The sequence below is a fragment of the Aotus nancymaae genome, unplaced genomic scaffold, assembly GCF_030222135.1.
Source record: "Aotus nancymaae isolate 86718 unplaced genomic scaffold, 86718_ANA_hifiasm-v0.15.2.pri h1tg000016l, whole genome shotgun sequence".
Lineage (NCBI taxonomy): Eukaryota > Metazoa > Chordata > Mammalia > Primates > Aotidae > Aotus > Aotus nancymaae.
In genome coordinates, this window is record NW_026988428.1 from 18,225,179 (window position 1) to 18,244,902 (window position 19,724).

The following is a 19,724-nucleotide window of genomic DNA, read 5'->3' on the forward strand; positions in this document are numbered from 1 at the left end:
TTAACAAAGCAAAACCAGAGTCATACATATATAAAAACAACGGAGCAGAAAAGATCCTTGCAAAGAAACTTCTTCAATAAATTGTTTATAACCAATAATCCTTCTTAGAAGTAAACTTTCTGTCAAGACACCAAAATGGCTTCATGACCTGTATGTATCTCCACCTGAATTCTAAAGGAAAACACTTTCCTTTAGCAATAAAAGGAAAAACATTATGCTGACAACATTATTTTTAAAAAGGTCCCTCTGAGTCAGAAATTCCTTGATGCCCCATGAGAGTTTAAGACTGCTCTTTCATGGCCTCAAACTGTTCAGGGACTGCTAAGGGCAGAGTTAAACCCTTATCTAGAAAGATTGCATAGTGATGTGTAGTGGAAAAAATTAAAAGAGAGGATGCATGTATTGGCAATGTCAACTGTTATATTCACATGTAGTAAATTTCCACTTATGTTCAAGGTGTAATGTTTGGATGAGGAGAAGGAATTAAGACGGCTGAAAGAGAAGCAGCAGGACAGAACTCGCTTGTCATGTGGGGTCCAAGAATCAGCATTCTATGCTTCTCCTGGGACTTTTTAGTAGTGTAAAATCACAAGTACCACCCCAACCTACTAAATCACAGCATGCATTTTAACAACATCCCCAAGTGTTCATCTTGTATATTAGTACTGAAAAGGCACAGGGTTGAAAGACACCCACCTTCAACCTCATCTGCCACCCCACTTTGCTCTGAAGACCCTGCAACATGGTTGAAATAAGAGCCTTGTGCTTGTAAATTGGTAGTAAAATGTAACTTATAATTGGAAAACTCAGTGACTTTTGAGTGGTTTTCGTAAATTTGGAAGTGTTAAGGAAGAAAATATATGGCCCAGAGGGCCTTGGAAATATATGTACATCCCCAAGATACACACACATGTACACATACACAGTCTGATTTGTGGAAATAATCTGATTTTGTTTTTTTCCCATTCAAGAATTTAAATTTTATGTGACTTCCAGGAAAATGTATAAACAAGTTAGCATTTCTAAATTTTATGTTTTCAATACATTGAATTACATATTGTGTGATTTGAATATAATAATTAAAAGATAATGATTCTCATATATTCACTCTGCTCTCTAGAAATTAGGCAAGAAATTAGAACCAGTTGGTATGGTGGCGTTCTGCTATTTTTACTACCTTTGGGGAACAGTGATAATTTCTACCCTTAGGCCTAGAAAAAAGGAAAGTGCACACATCTCAGCTGCACGTGTGACCCACATCAGAGACTACATCATGATGAGATTTCTAAAAATGTAATATCCCTTTGAGAATACAAAGTTGGAGTTCTCTCTCCAATGAACCTGTCTGCTTTATAAAATTTATTATAAAAGTATAATTTAATGATATTGGAAAGATCTAACTACTGAGCATTTATGTACACATTTAACAAACTGCTACTCTGCAAATTCTTTTCTCTATCAATAGAGTCAAGAATCATAGTGTCTAAGCAGTCAGTCAGGTGTAAAATATGAGGGAGCCCATGTGTCATAGTGAAACAGTATCATACTACATTAAGCCTAACCCCTGTTATACCAACTGTAAATACAGAGAAAAGTATTGACTTTGAGTTTCAGTATGCTCATCTTTAAGATGGGAAGATTTACTAATGTTTACTTTACAGATGTACACTTAGAAGTAAGAGAATGACAGACACAAAATACAAAGTATAGTGCCAGGCAGACAGAAGATGTTTGAATAAAGGCTATGTTTATCCCTGTAAGTAGATTAAACACACCACACCACACCACACTACATCACCACACACACACACACACACACACACACACACACACACCCCTTCCAACACAGCCTATGAATGCTGTAAACCATATAACGTTTGTTTTTAGTACCGCTATATTTCCTCTCAAATATCAAGTATCTTCATGTTCTCTCCAGCTCCCAGTTCTTCAGAAAAGCTGAATAAATCCATTCATAGGAAATGTTTCTAATAGAATAACTAATTCAATAGTTTCTTCTCATAATGCTATAGACATAACTCTACTGTATTCTGGCATTTTAAATTCCTTTGATATTTCTTTGATGATAGCCAATCTACTTTTTTATGCTGTCATCTGGAAGCAGCTAGTATTTTTTCATTTTGTTTGAAGTACTAAAAATATCACCATGTATTATCAATATTCATTATGTGAGGCCACTCAACATGTGTGATCACTTTTCCTGTGAATACACTTGGTAATTAGCCAGAACAAGGATCCCACTTTCCCAAGAAAGGCAGAAGCTAGAAATTCACTCATTTTCCAACTTTTGCTTACACAGGACTCAGGTTCTACCCATCAGATGCAATCTCAAGAGAGTGGAATTCAGAGGTAAGCATAATAGGAATCATCTAGGCCCAGGAGCCTCATCTTCTAATAAACATCATGCACACTCTGCTGAGTTCCTTGTGGGTGATGGCGGCACAGCTCCTGAGCCCAAGGGAATTCTGGATGGTTGGGAGTTATTCCTAGCTGTGTAGAGAAGAGCTCCCAACCCCACTGATAAGAGTCTACAGGTTACAGAACATTCTTTAAAAAATCTTGTTGCTGCACAGACTAGCAAGAGTGATTCTTTAGTATACACTAAAAGGTGATCTCTACATGAAAACGGTCTAGAAACGAATCTATTTTCACTGATTTTGCCTTCATTATGATGAATGAAGATCTTTATCCCATTTTGGAAATTTTCTCTATCTCTTGATAATTCTTTATCTGCTCTATGCTCTTTTTCAGAAATTTCTGTTCTTATTAACATTTACATATACACAAGTAAAATTGTATACAGAATGTATGCTATATAAAACCACATGCACAAATATATAGTATATAATTACATATGCATATTTATACATACATAAATAAAACTATCATAATATATATGCTCTCCATATAAACAACATATAATTATATATATATTGCAAGTGTAATTACTTATAATTATGCATGTGAGTTCTCAATCTATCCTCCAATCTTTTATTCAGTCACCATTTTCAAGTTTTTAGGATTTTCCATTAATTTCTGGGAAAATATTTATAGTTTCTATATAAATTATTAGTTTAATAATTGTAAACTAATTTTTGTTTAATAATTTTTGTTTAATAATTGTAAAATAATTGTAAACTAACATTGCTGTTATACATTCAGAGACCTTATTAATCTCTTAATAATCTTTTCCTGACATTATAATATTCCTCTTTCTGTTTACCTATTTCTTTGCACAGATATATTCTGTATCAGCTAAGTTAGGTTATATTTTGGTAATAAACACCATCTACACGTCACTGAATGAAGACAACGAAGTTTACTTCTCACTCATTCAACCTATCCACTGCACATGAGAAGAGACGTTTGTCTCTCTTTGGTCACTTCAGGATCTATGTTTCCGTAGTCAGAGAAAGGGAAAAGCACTCAGTCTTAGAGCTTTGGCTCAAAAGCGGCATACATCCCATTCACACACATGCAGTGATAAGTAAGAAGCAAGCAAGACTTCAACTTCAAGGAAGGCAGGGAAGTACAATCCTACTGTGTTTCTCTAAAACAAAAGGGCCAAGCAAACTTGATAAATGACGTTAATACTATTTCTACCTCAGAGTGTTCTTGTGAAGCATTTTGATAACAGGAATTTAGAGACCTCTAAGAGGCTCTTATGTTTTTAATGTAAACCTGCTTCACTGAGACCCTTTATTTTGATATCTCTGACTTGTCATTCTTATCTGAACTGCCAAATTGAAGAACATATTTCAAAACATTGTATTAACTTATTCTATAGCGAAAGATCTTTGTCCACTTCTTGTAGCTGGAATAGGTTTATTGGAAATTTCTGAAATTTCAAGCCTCTTGAAGGTCCCAATAAGATAAAGACTTGCCCCTTGATGGCTGGCCTCGTGACCTCAGTTCTTTCAATATAATCTCATTCAGATGGAATGACCTTTTATTCTTTTTGCTACATTTGTAATGAGCAGCTCCCCGCAACCTCCCCAACCCCCAAACCTTTTACAGATTCTTTTGATCATTAAACTGGGAATTTGAAGAGAAAAGGGAAGTTAAATCTGTATGTTCAAACTTTATGTTGAACTTTCCTAAATTGCTGATTTTGGATAGTCGGTAAACCACTTATCCAGCTAACCAAGTGAGGCACAACCAGGAGACATCCACTCTTCCTCTCACACCCAAATCGTCACCAAACCCTGTCGATTTTATCTCTTAAATACCTTGCAAAAGAACAGAGTTCTTGAGAAAAAAATTAATATCAAACTTATTTTAGAACTATGTGGCATTCCCAGAGGAAAAGTTACATGTAACATTAAATAAGCAATATTTTGATGATTAATCATTTTGACAAAACTATATTCAAGGGGAAACCAATAACCTTTCTTATTCCTTAGGCAAACAGAGCCCTGGATGTTCTCAGCTAATACAGAAAGAGACTGGTGTTCAGCTTGACAGCAAGCACTCCAGAAATACTTGAATTTGACAGAGCTGAAAAACGGAAAAGCTAAGTAAAAACATTCATGAAGACTGCCATCCAGTTGAGCTGGAGAAAGTCAGGCTGCTGTGGTCATTCTTGCAGTCAATATAGGAAGGCACCGACTGATTGCAACTTAATGAGGTATGCAGACTGGAGAAAGCTGGAGAGGAGGCTCTGAAAATAAATCCTAGACCTTTTCTCATTGCCAACATATAACAAAAACTTTCCATTGGTTTCTAGTACGAAGGCAACTAAGACAAAAGAAATCATAAGTGATGTCTTTAACAAGGCCTTTTTTTGGTAATATACTTATAATGGGTTTCTATTGGTAGACCTTGAATTTCAGATATGGATTTAATCTATAGCAAAATGCCTTGTTGGTAAAAGTATCTGTTATTATCAAGATGAATTTGCCTGTGTGTATTCCCAATCTGTATGAATTTCCCATTCTTGCAAATTGCTTATTGTGACTGAAAGCATAGTGTTTTATTCATGAGGAACAAAAAGTTTTTATCTCTGTCACAGTACCTAACCTTGTCACACAAACTGAGGTATCTTTTAAAAATCATCTTTGCATTGAAGGTTCTTGCAGATTGCTTACACTTTATTTTATAAATATACCAACAGTCAATTGAATCCTGATTTCTCTTTGTAGGTTTTCTTGGGCTCATCACAAAACAAGTACTTTAGGGATGGTAAGATGAATGTTGAATGAGGGCATTCAACTAAAATCTCTCTGTATTATTTCTTACAACTACAGGTGAACCTATAATCATCATAAAAGTTAAAAAAATAGTCCTATTTTTTTCAAAAGTCCTCATTTTAAAAACATCCAAATGTGAACCAACTTCTCTGTTATTATTCTTTCCTTGTAAGAGTAATCTACATAATTACAAATCTATCCATGGAAGCCAAGCACAGAGATCACAGTATAGAAGTCATTTAGTGAAGCATTTAGATGGGGATTTAAAGAAATGATACTCAAGTAAGAATATGGGAGAAGTTATATGTACCTATACATATAACTACCATGAAAAATAATGCTTTTTAAACAACCATACAAGTCATTTGATTAAAAACAATTTCTTAAAAACATCCTCCTTTAACCTAAAGAACTATTTATGGATGAACTGATTTTCTTTACATTCACGAAAAAACCCTGATAATCTGGCCTTTTATTTCAGTTTTTTTTTTTGCTCCCATTATAATTTGCCTTTGTAATAGTCTTCTGAAAACAGAAGCACTAAAAGTCAAAAAAATGTATTGTTTCTCGACAAAGCAATAGTGCTGATTACAGGGCTATTTTGAGAATTTCATAGGCTTTAAGTATACTTGTATTTGAGACTGCTCTCCACTATCAAACATTAAAATGGATCCACATGCCACATTCAATATAATTAACATAAAAACACAAATAGATGCAGTTGACCAACATATGTTTTGCTTTGGAGACATTTAATTAGACATGTAGTATATCCAATTTTGCAGTTTGCTTTTTGTACTGTATGACGAGGAATTTTTGGAGGGAAGCGAAAGGAGATGACAGTAATTTTCAGAAAGTCCTAAAAGCTCATATGCCCTACATATGGTGCACATAGACTAGGGGAGTCCAATCTTTTGGCTTCCCTGGGTCACACTGAAAGAAGAATTGTCTTGGGGTCACACATAAAACACACTAACACTAATGATAGTTGATGAGCTTAAAAAATAGAAAGAAAAAGCAAAAAAAAAACCTCATAATAACGTTTTAAGAAAGTTTATGAATTTGTGTTGGAATGCATTCAAAGCCATCCTGGGTCACAGGTGGTCCATGGGCCATGGGCTGGATAAGCTTGAATAGCCTATAACGAATACAGTATTTCTAATTTTTTACATAGTTAAGCAGCATGATTCACATTCAGAATGTAGAATAAGGTGGTGTGAGGGAAATTCGTATAATGACTTACCTTCTCAAAGCCAAGGCTTTGAGGCACAGTAGCAAAAACTAACCTGAGCATGTGGGCAGCATTGAAGACAACATCAAACTCCGTGCTGTCTAGTTCAGCTGCTTTTTTTGCCATCTCAGCTGCTTCTATGAGACGAGCTTCTTCCAGAAGAAACTGACCTGCAAGATATAAAAACCAGTGAGCTTCAACTCAGAAAATCCCACGAAACAATAACGCTGTTATTAAAGAAAAATAAGTACAGTGATAAAAGTGATTTGAAGCTAAGATAATACCTATTATTTAAAGATCATTTATCTGCCTTTCACTTAATTGTGGGACATTTCATGGTTTCTATTTGCTAACTTAAACATTTTTTCTTAAAAAGAAATCTATAGACTATTCAGCAAGATACAAGATGAATAAATTTAAAGCTATATTATAAACATGAGTTAAGTTGATTCAACTGTTAGTATTTTATGTATGTATGTATGTATGTATGTATGTATGTATTTTTTATTTATTTTTTGAGATGGAGTTTCGCTCTTGTTGCCCAGGCTAGAGTGCAATGGTGTAATCTCAGCTCACCGCAACCTCAACCTCCAGGGTTCAAGCAATTCTCGAGCCTCAGTCTCCCAAGTAGCTGGGATAACAGGCATGTGCCACCACACCTGGCTATTTTTTGTATTTTTAGTAGAGACAAGGTTTCTCCATGTTGGTCAGGCTGCTCCTGAACTCCCGACCTCAGGTGATCTGCCCGCCTCAGCCTCCCAAAGTGCTGGGATTACAGGCATGAGCCACTGTGCCTGCCCGGCACTTTAAAACAGCTCCTATCTCTGATGCATACATGCAAACAGGCATATTCATGTTGACAAATATTCATTTCTTATATTTAAGTAATATTAAGTTACTGATAAACATAGGAAGGTAGGTTAAGCATTAATTTACTCAGATTTAATAATACTTATGGAATAAATATTAACAAGTTCATATTTGTGAGATTACTTTAAAATCAGCTTTGCAAGGTTAGAATTATTGAAGACAGAGTCACAGAACTCTTTCAACTGAACCTCAAGAATTATTACATAATATCATCCCAGAAACATATTGTGAAGGTAAACAAAACAAAAGTTAGGCCCAATTTAACACCATAAATATACAAACAGAGACAAAAGGCCACTTTTTAAATAGAGATTTATTAACAGTAACAGTACTAATGTTAAGCCTTATCTGATATGGATATTCAAATAAAAACCAATTTTAAGGATGACAAACATATGCTGAAGCCATCCATGTAACTGCCAGGCTTATTAAGTTGTAGGCCAATTATTATCTCTTCCTGTTTGAGGTTTCATGTTTGTTTGAAGTTCAAGAATTTAAAAGTACTAAAAATAGTTATAAAAATGATTAGTAAGTTCTGAGCTGCACACAGAAACATAAAACTTTAAAAATGTCAAGAAGAAATACACACAACCAACAAGCATGTGAAAAAATGGTCAATATCCCTAATCATTAGAGAAATGCAAATCAAAACCACAATGAGATACCATTTCACACCAGTCAGAATGACTATGATTAAAAAGTCAAAATATAACAGACGCTGGCAAGGTTGCAGAGAAAAGGGAAGGCTTATACGCTACTGGTGGGAATGTAAATTAGTTCAGCCTCTGTGGAAAGCAGTGTGCTGATTTCTCAAAGAACTTAAAACAGAATTACCATTTTACCCAACAATGCCATTATTGTGTATATACCCAAAGGAATAGAAATCATTCTACCATAGACACATGCATGCATATGTTCATTGTAACAATATTCACAATAGCAAAGACATGGAAACAACCTGAATGCTCATCAATGGTAGTCTGGATAAAGAAAATGTGGTACACATACACAATGGAATACTATGCAGTTGTAAAAAAAAGAATGAGATCATGTCTTTTCCAGTAAGCTGGGTGGAGCTGGAGGCCATAATCCAAAGCAAACTAACAAAGGAACAGAAAATAAATACCACCATGTTCTCACTTCTGTGTGGAAGCTAAACAGTGAGTACACCTGGACACAAAGAAGGAAACAACGGACACAAGGAGCTACTTGAGGGTGGAGGGTGGGAGCGGGAAGAACAAAACACTGCCTCTTGGGTACTATACTTAACACTAGAGCGATAAAATAATGTGTCCACCAAGCCCTTGTGACGCACAATTTACCTACATAGCAAACCTGCACGTGTACCTGACACGTATACCACGCATGTGTAACCTGTACGCAAACCTACAATAAAAGGGAAAAACAAAAACAAAAAAAATAAAAATGCTAAATGCTCTTTAGTGGCTAAAGAGTCCATTATATACTGTTTATTTAATGAATATTACAAATTGTCTTCTAATTCAAAAGACCAGTTCTTAAATAAAAGAGAAAAAACCTCTATTCTAAGGATTTCTTATAAACCATAGCCGGCCGGGGGTGGTGGCTCACGCCTGTAATCCCAGCACTTTGGGAGGCTGAGGTGGGTGGATCACCTGAGGTCTGGAGTTCGAGACCAGCCTGGCCAACATGGTGAAACCTAGTTTCTACTAAAAATACAAAAATTAGCTGGGTGCAGTGGTAGGTGCCTGTATTCGCAGGTACTAGGGAAGCTGAGGCGGTGGTTGAGGTGAGCCGAGATTGCACCTCTGCACTCCAGCCTGGGTGCCAGTGTGAGACCCTGTCACAAACAAACAAACAAACAAACAAACCATAGCCACTGCTTGCATTTAAGTATTTCTAGCATCAATTAGTACAGAATGATGAGTAAAGATAAGCCTAAGATTATAAAGCCTTTTTGTTTTTTTCAAAAACAAGTGACAAAATTTTAAGATTAGGACTTGGAGATCACTTAGCTATTTCTACAAAAAGTTTCACATCACTTCGTTAGTTTGTCACCTAACATTCTGTGCCTTTATCTCCCAGAACAAATAAACATTAATTCTTGGGTTAGAAAATTAAGGAAACAGAATTATACATTCCTGTATAAACTAACTCTACAGATACAGATATGAAATAAAATTTAAGTAATAGTGCTTTTTTACATAACAGTAAAATAAGAATCAGATAATCTGTGGCATACTGAAATATTATTATCTCCTCATATATAGCTTCGTAAAGGTTTCCAGGCTAACCCCATCCTTCAGTTAGTTATAGTTATTAGAGACTGCTTTTTAAATTAAAATACAATATTAATTACTACTTGTATTCAAAACATAATATTTAACTAAGCAAAAGCATTAATAAATACATTATTTATGTGGTATTGAAACAAAGGATAATATAGGAAATTATTAATTGTTCTTTTCCTTTGCAGGCAGCTATTAACACTGAAATGTAATCTATATTAATAGTTAGAAAAATGTAACAATTAATTGAGTAATGAAGGTTTTTTTTCTTGAAATTCATTACTCTAGACTGTAGAGAGAAAAGAAGATTAGCTCCGGTTAAAAAGAAAGAGAAAAAGAACAGGGTATCTACTTTGTACATAAGGAAACAGTGAAGGACATTGACAAGTCATCTATAAGGCGAAGGTAATGATACCCATTACAAGGGGTCCCTTTACTAAAAGTCAGTGTCCAGGGCAAAGTCTTTGAAGCTTTAGCAATGCCAAATGTTTTTTTAATGTTCAACAACAAAAAAGGAAATATCCTTAATTTTGTAAAATTAAATTAACAATTTTTATCATAATTTAATAAGATTTATTTATGCTTTAAATTAGCTTTGCCATGCAACATGTGCTTTGTAAACAATTTCCAAAAACTATATAGAACACATAATTTTTAGTAGGGTACATGGTGACAGAAAAAAAATTCCCATATGATCATTTTATAACTGCAAAATTTGTTCACCATGTTAATATTCAGAAAAACAATATCACAACACATTAGTTAGGTATTTGCATGCTTTCCTCTATTCTGTTCTCGACAGGCCACAAATCTTAACAGTCCTACATTAGCGTTCTGCTATGATAAAGGCACAGAATATTATGGAATGTGAATCATTTGGCTGGTATTTTTTAAACTGAATTTGAATATTTCAACCAAGGTGAAAGTAAATTATTATTCTGCTACGTTACACAATGATTACTTGTTTGAAATATAGCTGAGAATTGATAGAAAATAAAGCAATAAACATTTCGAATACATAGAACCTGTGTTTGTGCAGGGAACTGTTTGTGCAGGGAAACAAAGAGTAGTGGGTATCCTCCTCAAGTGACATGCTATTGGGGTGACAATAAGAAACAAAATTTTTCCTTCCCCTTCTGGAAGACTTTACCTCAAATCACCTCTCTCCCATCAGCTTTATCTATTACCACTTCCCCCAGACTCCAGCCCCTTCAGACTAGGAATTAGGCTTCCCATAGAGGAACCTACTGCTTCCCATCTTTGTCTGGAACCTGTAGCCACTAAGATCTCTCAGCCTCTAAGTTTGTCCCGTCCCAATCTCCAGTTCTGTCTTGCCTACCTATTGTAAAATGGCAGCTTTCATTTTTATCCCCTATAACATTTCCTTCTTAGTGAAGCCTTCTTAGAACCATTTCCAACAGTGTTAGGATTGCTTATGATTTAGGTTCATTGTAATATAATTTACCAACTAAACTAGAGCACCTAGAAGAGTAAAAGGAAACATTAATTATGCTGAATGGGTGGAAACCACAATTGTCCCAATATGGCCACCCCACTTGTAACACATGTGGCAGAATGTGTATCTCAGTCCTCTTGTCTTCATCACCACTGGGAACTGAACTGTTTGTACAACAAGGCACTGAAACGCTGCTAGCAGAAGTAACAAATATACTAAGAAAGCCAGTTGCTTTTCCCTGAAGAATTACTGTTAAGCCCATTAAGACTGAGACAGGCCCTAAGTTTTGGTGAGTAGAAACAGCTAACGAGGCTCAGGTAGTGCATGTATACTACAAGGTAGAGAGCCAGGACTAAAGGGAAGAGAAACTCGAGGAAGGCACGTACTTCAGGGAGTCCATCTACACTGATGGATTCTACAGGACCTGCAAGGTTACCTTTTTCATTAGTCTCTAGCTTTAGTGCACATCAGAATCAGCTGGAGGACTTGAACTAAAACAGAGAGCAACACACCCTCCGCAGAGTTTCAGATTCAGTGGGGTTGGGATAGCACCTGAGATTTGCATTTTTAACAAGTTCCCAGGTGATGCTGATGCTGCCAGTTAAGTGTCCACACTTTGAGAATCAGTGTCTTGTGAGAAAAACAGAATAGATGTTTTCCACCGTACTCTGGACTCTGGTGACATCTGGGATTAGCTAGCAGGCTGAGCTCTTCTGGTAATCAATTGCACCTGGCATACGGATCCATGGGGATCCGTATGAGTCTACAGCAACCTCCGTTCTTGCCTCCTCAGAAGAAAGAATTCGACAGAGGGGGATAAGGCAGGAGATACCAAGGCATGTTTTAGAGCAGAAGTGATACTGTATTAAAAAGCTTTAGGACAGTAATAAAAGGGAGGAAAGTACACATGGGAGAGAGCTAAATGGGTGACTTGAAAGGCAAGTGCGTGGTTTGACCTTTTGACTTGGGGTTTTATAGGTTGGCATATTTCCGGGGTCATGTGTTACTTCTCCCTACTTGGGCAACTCGTGAGATCTTATCAGGAAGGTGCTGATCATCGGTTTCAGGTGTTTTCTCTTAGGAGCCAGCTTTTCCCTTGTGCTGGCTGTGAACATTTATTACTTCAGAGAAACAGTTAAAAACTGACCAACCGGGCACGGTAGCTCACTCCTGTATTTCCAGCACTTTGGGAAGCCAAAGGGCGCAGATCACCTGAGGTCGGAAGTTCAAGACCAGCCTGACCAACATGGAGAAACCCCGTCTCTACTAAAAGTACAAAATTAGCTGGGCATGGTGGCACATGCTGTAATCCCAGCTACTTGGGAGGCTGTGGCAGGAGAATAGCTTGAACCCAGGAGGTGAAGGTTGCGGTGAGCCAAGATCAAGCCATTGCACTCCAGCTTGGGCCACAAGAGTGAAATTCCATCTCAAAAACAAAACAAAACAAAAACAAAAAAAAAACCCTGCCTGACCATCACCTGACGGTCACCAGACACTCCTGTTGTGTGTGTGGGAAAAATCCCTCTCCTGCCCTATTCATACCCAACTATCTATAACAGCATTGTCTTCCCTAATTATGGGGCATAATGACTAGTTTACACATATGTGTATAGATAGATATATGTATATAAATAAGACATATTCATTGAATATCAGCTTGCTCTCTAAAAGTCATTAAAATAAGGAAAGGTAAACATTTTATCTTTCACATGATACAATAGGTATCTGAGAAACCACTTCTTTTTCATATACAGCAAACACATTCTACATATTTGATAACTGAGTTGAATTGCAAATAAAGCAAGCACAAGCAGCGTAAGTAAAACATATTTTGTTTTCATGTGTGTACTGTTGCTACCACACTTTATTTCTTTGGTTGTAATTTGTCTTACCCAAGCTAATTATCTTAATTATCACAAATTACAGGGAGGAAAAAAAGGAAAAGAAAAAATGAGACGAAATTTTTTTTGAAGTGATTTGAGTAGGGAAAAACATGATATAAAACAAGGAAGAATTCTCTAGAGATCCAGAGACACAGAGTGTAAAAGTCTCCTCATGGGCTAACGAGGGAAGAGGGAAACAGTGATTGTTTTGTATTGAACTGTTCAGCATCAGAGTAATACCATTTCTTCTCTGTACAATTCTCTCACTGAACCATTTAAAGTATTTAGTAGTTTTTACCAACATTTCAATATGACAAGCTTGTGAAGACCAATCTTTCATTAATTCCTGGATTTAAAAAGCTATCTGCAATGTAGAAATCCATAAAAATGTATGCTGGCCTTAAGCCACAGGCTCAATCCTGCTTTGTAAAAATTCTACTTATAAATTCCCTAGATTAATTTTGACTGGCACTTTTTACTAAAATATTATAAAAATTCACTCATGATCACTGCAACTAAAGAGCTAAAACAATCCGTAATAGGTGTTATGATACAGTTCTCTTTAGAAAAAATTATTCAAATGTAGCTTTAAAAATGTTCAATGTCAAAAATACTTTTTATAAGACAACCAGAAAACAGCATTTGCATTAAAACAGTTCTTTTTGGAAGAAGACATTTGATCATAGAAACATGTCCAGAATCATCTGAATTCTACTGATACCATTCTGTCTTAAGCCACCACATCACCCTGGATGACAGCAATAACCTCCTAAATAGTCCCCACACTTCTACCTAGAGGGTATTCTCACAACAGCAGTCTGAGTGATCCAGGTAAAATGGAAATCGGATTGTTATTCTACAGCTGATTCGAGAACCCTCACACTGGCCTACACAGCTAGCTATGACCAGCACTGGTTCTTCCCCACCCTCTCTTACTGTTCCTGTAATGCATCAGAGGAACAATGACTCCTGGTTCACAGACTTTTCACTCACTATTCCCTCCACCTGCAATGTTCTTTCCCCAGATATCCCAGTGGTTTGCTCTCTTACTTACTGGCACATTTTGGGGATTTAATAAATGCATGTTCAATGAAAGGACTAAACCAACTAATATTACTACGTGGCTCTCATCTTCAAGAGCGAGCTAGAACCTATCCAGCATTTGTCACCAGCAGTTTTCCTATTCACATTTCCACATCTTGCAGTGATTTTAGGCAGAGCTGCAGTACACGGCCACACATGCTTCCCAAGCATGCCATTCACAGTGCAGTTTCCATGAATAGTAGTTCCTGGACTTGAGCAACATGGTGGCTCTGGCATTAGGAGTCTGAATTTCCCTTAAAACACAACAAAATAAATCCACATATCAATCATACTTTCAAAGATATTTTAATTTCAGAGCAATTCAAACTATGCAATTTATCTAACATCTATTATATGTTATTGTATTGTGAGATACATTCAACAGACAGGGAACGGAAGAAGAAATTATCCAAAAACAAGAGATAGTTTCTTCCATAGGTTAATATACCCCCCCAAATTAATATTGTGCTACTATACACAAAATATGGTAGTACTTGCAGTGGGGATACAAAGATAAATACAATATTTATCTTTGAAGCAGTTTCATTTTATTAGAGAAGGGAGCAGATTATAGACATACTTTAACCCGAAAACTCATGTAAATTTGAAAGGGAGGTATGAGGTATCACAGACCAAATGCATCATTTTTATTTCTGAATGGAGGTAATGTTTCTTAGCTTTTGTTCAACCAGTGGCCAGATCATGAAACAGAACATTGCCAGCATTCTATCTAGGGAATTTATAAGTAGAATTTTTACAAAGCAGGATTTGAGCCTGTGGCTTAAGGCCAGCATATATTTTTATAGATTTCTACATTGCAGATAGCTTTTTAAATCCAGGAATTAATGAAAGATTGGTCTTCACAAGCTTGTCATATTGAAATGTTGGTAAAAACTACTAAATACTTTAAATGGTTCGGTGAGAGAATTGTACAGAGAAGAAATGGTATTACTCTGATGCTGAACAGTTTGATACAAAACAATCACTGTTTCCCTCTTCCCTCGTTAGCCCATGAGGAAACTTTTACACTCTGTGTCTCTGGATCTCTAGAGAATTCTTCCTTGTTTTATATCATCTGTTTTTCCCTACTCAAATTACTTCAAAAAAATTTCGTCTCATTTTTTCTTTTCCGTTTTTTCCTCCCTGTAATTTGTGATAATTAAGAATATTCAAATATTCTGATGATTAGAAATGGGGAAAAGCCAAGGTAGAAGTAATTGGGCTAACTAGTTTTAGTCACATCTAGTGGTAACAAGATGCGTACATAAAAGGTAATTGAGGCAAGTTATTTATGGGGTGTGTCACTATAGGAGGGTAGTAACTCACGCCTGTTAAGAGCGTGTTGATGATAACGCAGCATTCAGGTTTTAGACTAGCTGTAGGTAGGGGGCGCTACTAAAGAGAGGTAGCTTGTTAATGCTAATTATGTCTGAGATCATTAAAAATATGGAGGGGGCTCTTCTCTTTTTGCCTCTCTGAAAGGAGCCTTGCTGAGTGTCTTTTTCTGAGTCACCATGGCGTTTCAAGCATGCTTCCACTCTTGAAGGCTAATCTCTCTAGCCTTTCCTTTATTCATTTTGTTGCTCTGTGTTTTTATGCTCTTGGCAGCCTGAGTTAGTGAATGCTGTTTTTCATGAGACAGACCTAAAGTGATAAATGTGCCACAGTTACTGGCCAAGAAAACAGGTGGCCTGGTGAACAAGGAAAAGATACCAAGGGATCAATCTGGACAGCTTACTGTCAGACTGGGAGGCCCTGGATTTGTTCCTAAGTGAACACGACACCAAGAATTTGTCCTGATTTGGACAGGTGGCAGGGAAGGTGTCTAGTGTGAAGAAGATTAGAGAAACAGAAGGCCAGGGCCCTGCACTCAACTGGAAAGGAGGTCAGGAAGGTTAGAAGTACCTACTGAATTTATTTCTCCCCTGACTCTTTCCAAAAGGGTTATGAAATGCCAGAAAACCATTGACGGAGTTATGATGACTGTCTGATGGGGTGTGGGAATTTCTGCAGGCTAAGAACAAAAGGGGAGACTGGGGAGGAGGCGAGAAGATACAAGGGAGAGAGAAGGAATAGCGGGGATGGAAGGTAACACAATCTCATCATAGGTTTAAGTAATATGCAGATTCAACAGGGATCAAGTATGCTTCAAAAGAGAAAATAAGTTCATGCTGGGCTTCCAACTATCTGCAGTGGAGGATGCAACTAGATGAGGAATACAACCTCATCAAAGACCCAGAGGTGAGCAGCCCCATTTAGTTATAGGATGGGGTGCATTCTTACACTAGGGAGTTGTGAGGAAAGAGATGAGGTAGACAAAAGGACTCGAACACATTTTCTGAGTAACTAAAGAGAGGAACTCGTATCTCAGACTAAGTTAGAGCAGTAATGAGAATGGAGAGAGGCAGCTCAAAGAGCTGGTGCTTACATCCTCTTCCCAGGAGAGCTCCAGGTCTTCTTACTGTGCTCGCACACCATCTCAGTAGGCTGTTCTGAGATACTCATTTCAAGATGTGTCAAACAAAGGACAGAATATTTAATAGCAGGGCACACAAACTTTGAGAGCAATTGTTTTAATTAAGGCAGAATAAGAAACTGCAAACAAGAATCTCAAAGCGCATTCGCTTGCTGAGTCAAAACAGGTAAGACTGGAAAAACAGTGTTTCTCTCCCTGCCCCACCGTGTGTGTGTGTGTGTGTGTGTGTGTGTGTGTGTGTGTGTGTGTGCGCGCGTGTGTGAATCTTCACAACACACAAACTTCACAGACACCACAGAGTTCTCCAAGATGAGCCATGTTGAGATTTGCAGCTACAGAGAAAAGCCTCTGTGATTTACCCAGTTAAATGAACATATAGTTATGGAAATAATGAAATAATGGGAACAATCCATTATTTTTCCCTTAAAGAACTGTTTAGACTGTTGAGCACAATGTCTACTCTCTTATTTGTAAGATTACTTATAATCTTCAGTCTTCCTGCAAGCAATTATTCCCTTTCTCTGGTCTTTTTGTTTACAAGTAAGTGTCTCTTCTTCCCTTAATTTGTCCCTTTATTTATACACTGTATTCAATTTTTTTTCATATTTTGAATCATTCTCCAGGATATTACGGTTTTTATTATAATTTAAAAATAATAAATGCCCATTGTCACAATTAACAGAGCATTTATTATGTGCTACTTTATAAAACTGTAAATAAATACTTAGAACTTTAGGCCATAGTAATCTCCAGATTATGACACTGAGGAGCAGAGAGTGCAGAAGCTACATCACGCTTAGGGAGATAATCTGCAGTAGGGCTGAGTGTGCCTCGTTCCAAATCCATGTCACTGTTAAAAATCTTTTGCACTGTTTACTCCCTACATCCACGTCTTAATTTAGTTCTTATCATCCTGCCTTTGTGGCTTCTAGAGTCCTATACAAAGACAGATTCAAAAGAATGTATGCTAATTTTATATAACTGTACTTCTCCTTAACAAAGCACGACCTAGTTATAAACAATTTTTTTTAAAAAAGTGGATTCCATTCCCATACACAAAAAAGGGGGCACAGATGAGAAAAGGGAAGTTGAAAACTAACCAAAGGGCAGTCTACCCTTCTTTACTCATTCTTGTATTGAAAAAAAGTTGATTGACCAACCTTCCTAGGCAAAGCACTGTGATCAGGGCTGGAACCCCTCTGGCAAGGCCACTTTGGTTATTGGGTTGGGTTTTGAGTTACAGTTTCTTCACTTTTCACATAGGTGTAATCTTACGTAGTTATTAGAAGGAACAAGTGAGACAGTGTAAAGAAAACCATGGAGGGTGAGGTCTGGTCCCTTGCCTCCTCTTCTTTTTACTAACTTCTCCATGAACTCCTTTCCTTTTGCGTCTTTCAGGTTCTCAAGCTGCCCTTCCTCCCCGGGCCTTCAAGAACACAATGATCAGAGCTCCCTGGGTTTCTTTACCAGCAGTCCTCCCTAAGAGCAATCTGGCTCTGGGTCTGTGTCACCACTGGGGACCCACAAGGCTCATATTTAGTAAGAGCATATATTTGAGAGAAGAAGGAAAACCATAAATATATCGTGAGCTGGAGTGTCACAAGAGGCTTAGATTCTTGCTCCACCAACTTACTAGTCATAGGGCCTTCGATGTGCCACTTAAACTCGTGGAACCTTAAATGTTGTATCTGTAAAATATGGGTAATGTTATTTCTGCACAGGACTCAGGAACTGACAAAAATTATGCATAAAAGCACCCAATGCTTGGTCAGGAACGTAATTGTTAAACACTCAGCTTCAGTAATAACAGCACTAGCATTAATGAGCACATATGTGCCCAGCATGATGCCAAGCTCTTTCTTTTCTGCAAATTTTCATTAACTCTGGAGTAAGGACACACTGTATTATTCGAATTCAATTACTCATCCTAATATTGTGAATTATTTTGCAATCCTATTGTACAACACAGTTTTATTTCTTTCTTGTTTTTTGGAAGAGCTATAATAAAACTTTGTGGGTCAGAAAGGACGTCACCATAGAATGTCTTCATACCTCATCTCAGCATGGTCTTAGCATTCTGTATGTTGGCATAAGAGATGATAACACTGCAGCATAGCACAAATGGCCCTGTAAAGAATTTAACTACTATTAACTGGCACTGATACCTTGGGTAATATACTGCAAAGTTACTGCTTGATGAGATCATTTTCCTCATCGGTAAAATGAACATAGTCACATACTCTCCCCATTTTGTTTTTGTGGGAATTAAATGAGATGCTATAGGTGAATTTTTCAGAACACAAAAGTACTCAGTAAATGTACTATTATAGTATATTATGAATTCATCAAATATATAATATATTCATCAAATAAAATATTTGAAGATTTCATAAATAAAATACTATATTTAATAGAAACTCCATGAACGTGGTCTTTCTCTACTTTTTATTCCTTTCTTGCTTAATTTTTATGTCTTAAAGTTTACATGTTGAATTCTATTAAATAATTTTGGATAATTGGTTGGTTACTGTAATAATTCTCCTGCTATCTATTTGAACAATAGACTAAAATGCTAGTTCTTGGCCAGGCGTGGTGGCTTATGCCTATAATCCTAGCACTTTGGGAGGCCAACGCAGGTGGATCACCTGATGTCAGGAGTTCCAGCCTAGCCAACATGGTAAAACCCTGTCTCTACTGAAAATACAAAACTTAGATGGGCATGGTGGCGAGCCCCTATAATACCAGCTACTCATGAGACTGAGGCTGGAGAATCGCTTGAACCCAGGGGACAGAGACTGCAGTGAGCTGAGATTGCACTACTGTACTCCAACCTGGGCAACAAGAGTGAAACTCCATCTCAAAAAACAAAAAAAAAAGATGCTTGTTCTTTCATATTTTATTGAAGTATACATCCTTCATAAAAGTAATGTGCTTGTTATAGAAAATTTAAAATAGGAAAGATTAGGCCTTCCAAACAAAGGAAAACAAAAGGTTGCATGTCTAAAAAGCTAATACATCTATTACGATCATTGTGATGTTTTAAAAAGTTTCTTTCACTTTCTAATGACTTAGTTATTTTGCAGAATTTAACCATACTCCATGTAAAATTTTTATTCTTTTTTCACCTAACATAATAACATACGCAGTTGTCTCAGTATTAGGTATCCTTCATAACCTTAATTTAGGAATTAAAAGATTTCATCAAATGGGAATAATCCCAGTTCATTTAACCATCTCCCTTTTTTAGATAT

At 36.7% G+C, this 19,724-nt stretch overlaps 1 protein-coding gene across 2 annotated transcripts in view; it reads right to left on the reverse strand.

The window, feature by feature from the left end:
- TMTC2 (transmembrane O-mannosyltransferase targeting cadherins 2) overlaps window positions 1-19,724 on the reverse strand; it is a 441,683-nt gene that overhangs the window by 80,216 nt on the left and 341,743 nt on the right. For both annotated transcript variants that reach the window (XM_021675289.2, XM_012442083.3), the window contains one exon: window positions 6,494-6,608. In XM_021675289.2, coding sequence (XP_021530964.2) covers window positions 6,494-6,608 — 115 coding nt within the window. The remainder of the gene's footprint in view (window positions 1-6,493; window positions 6,609-19,724) is intronic.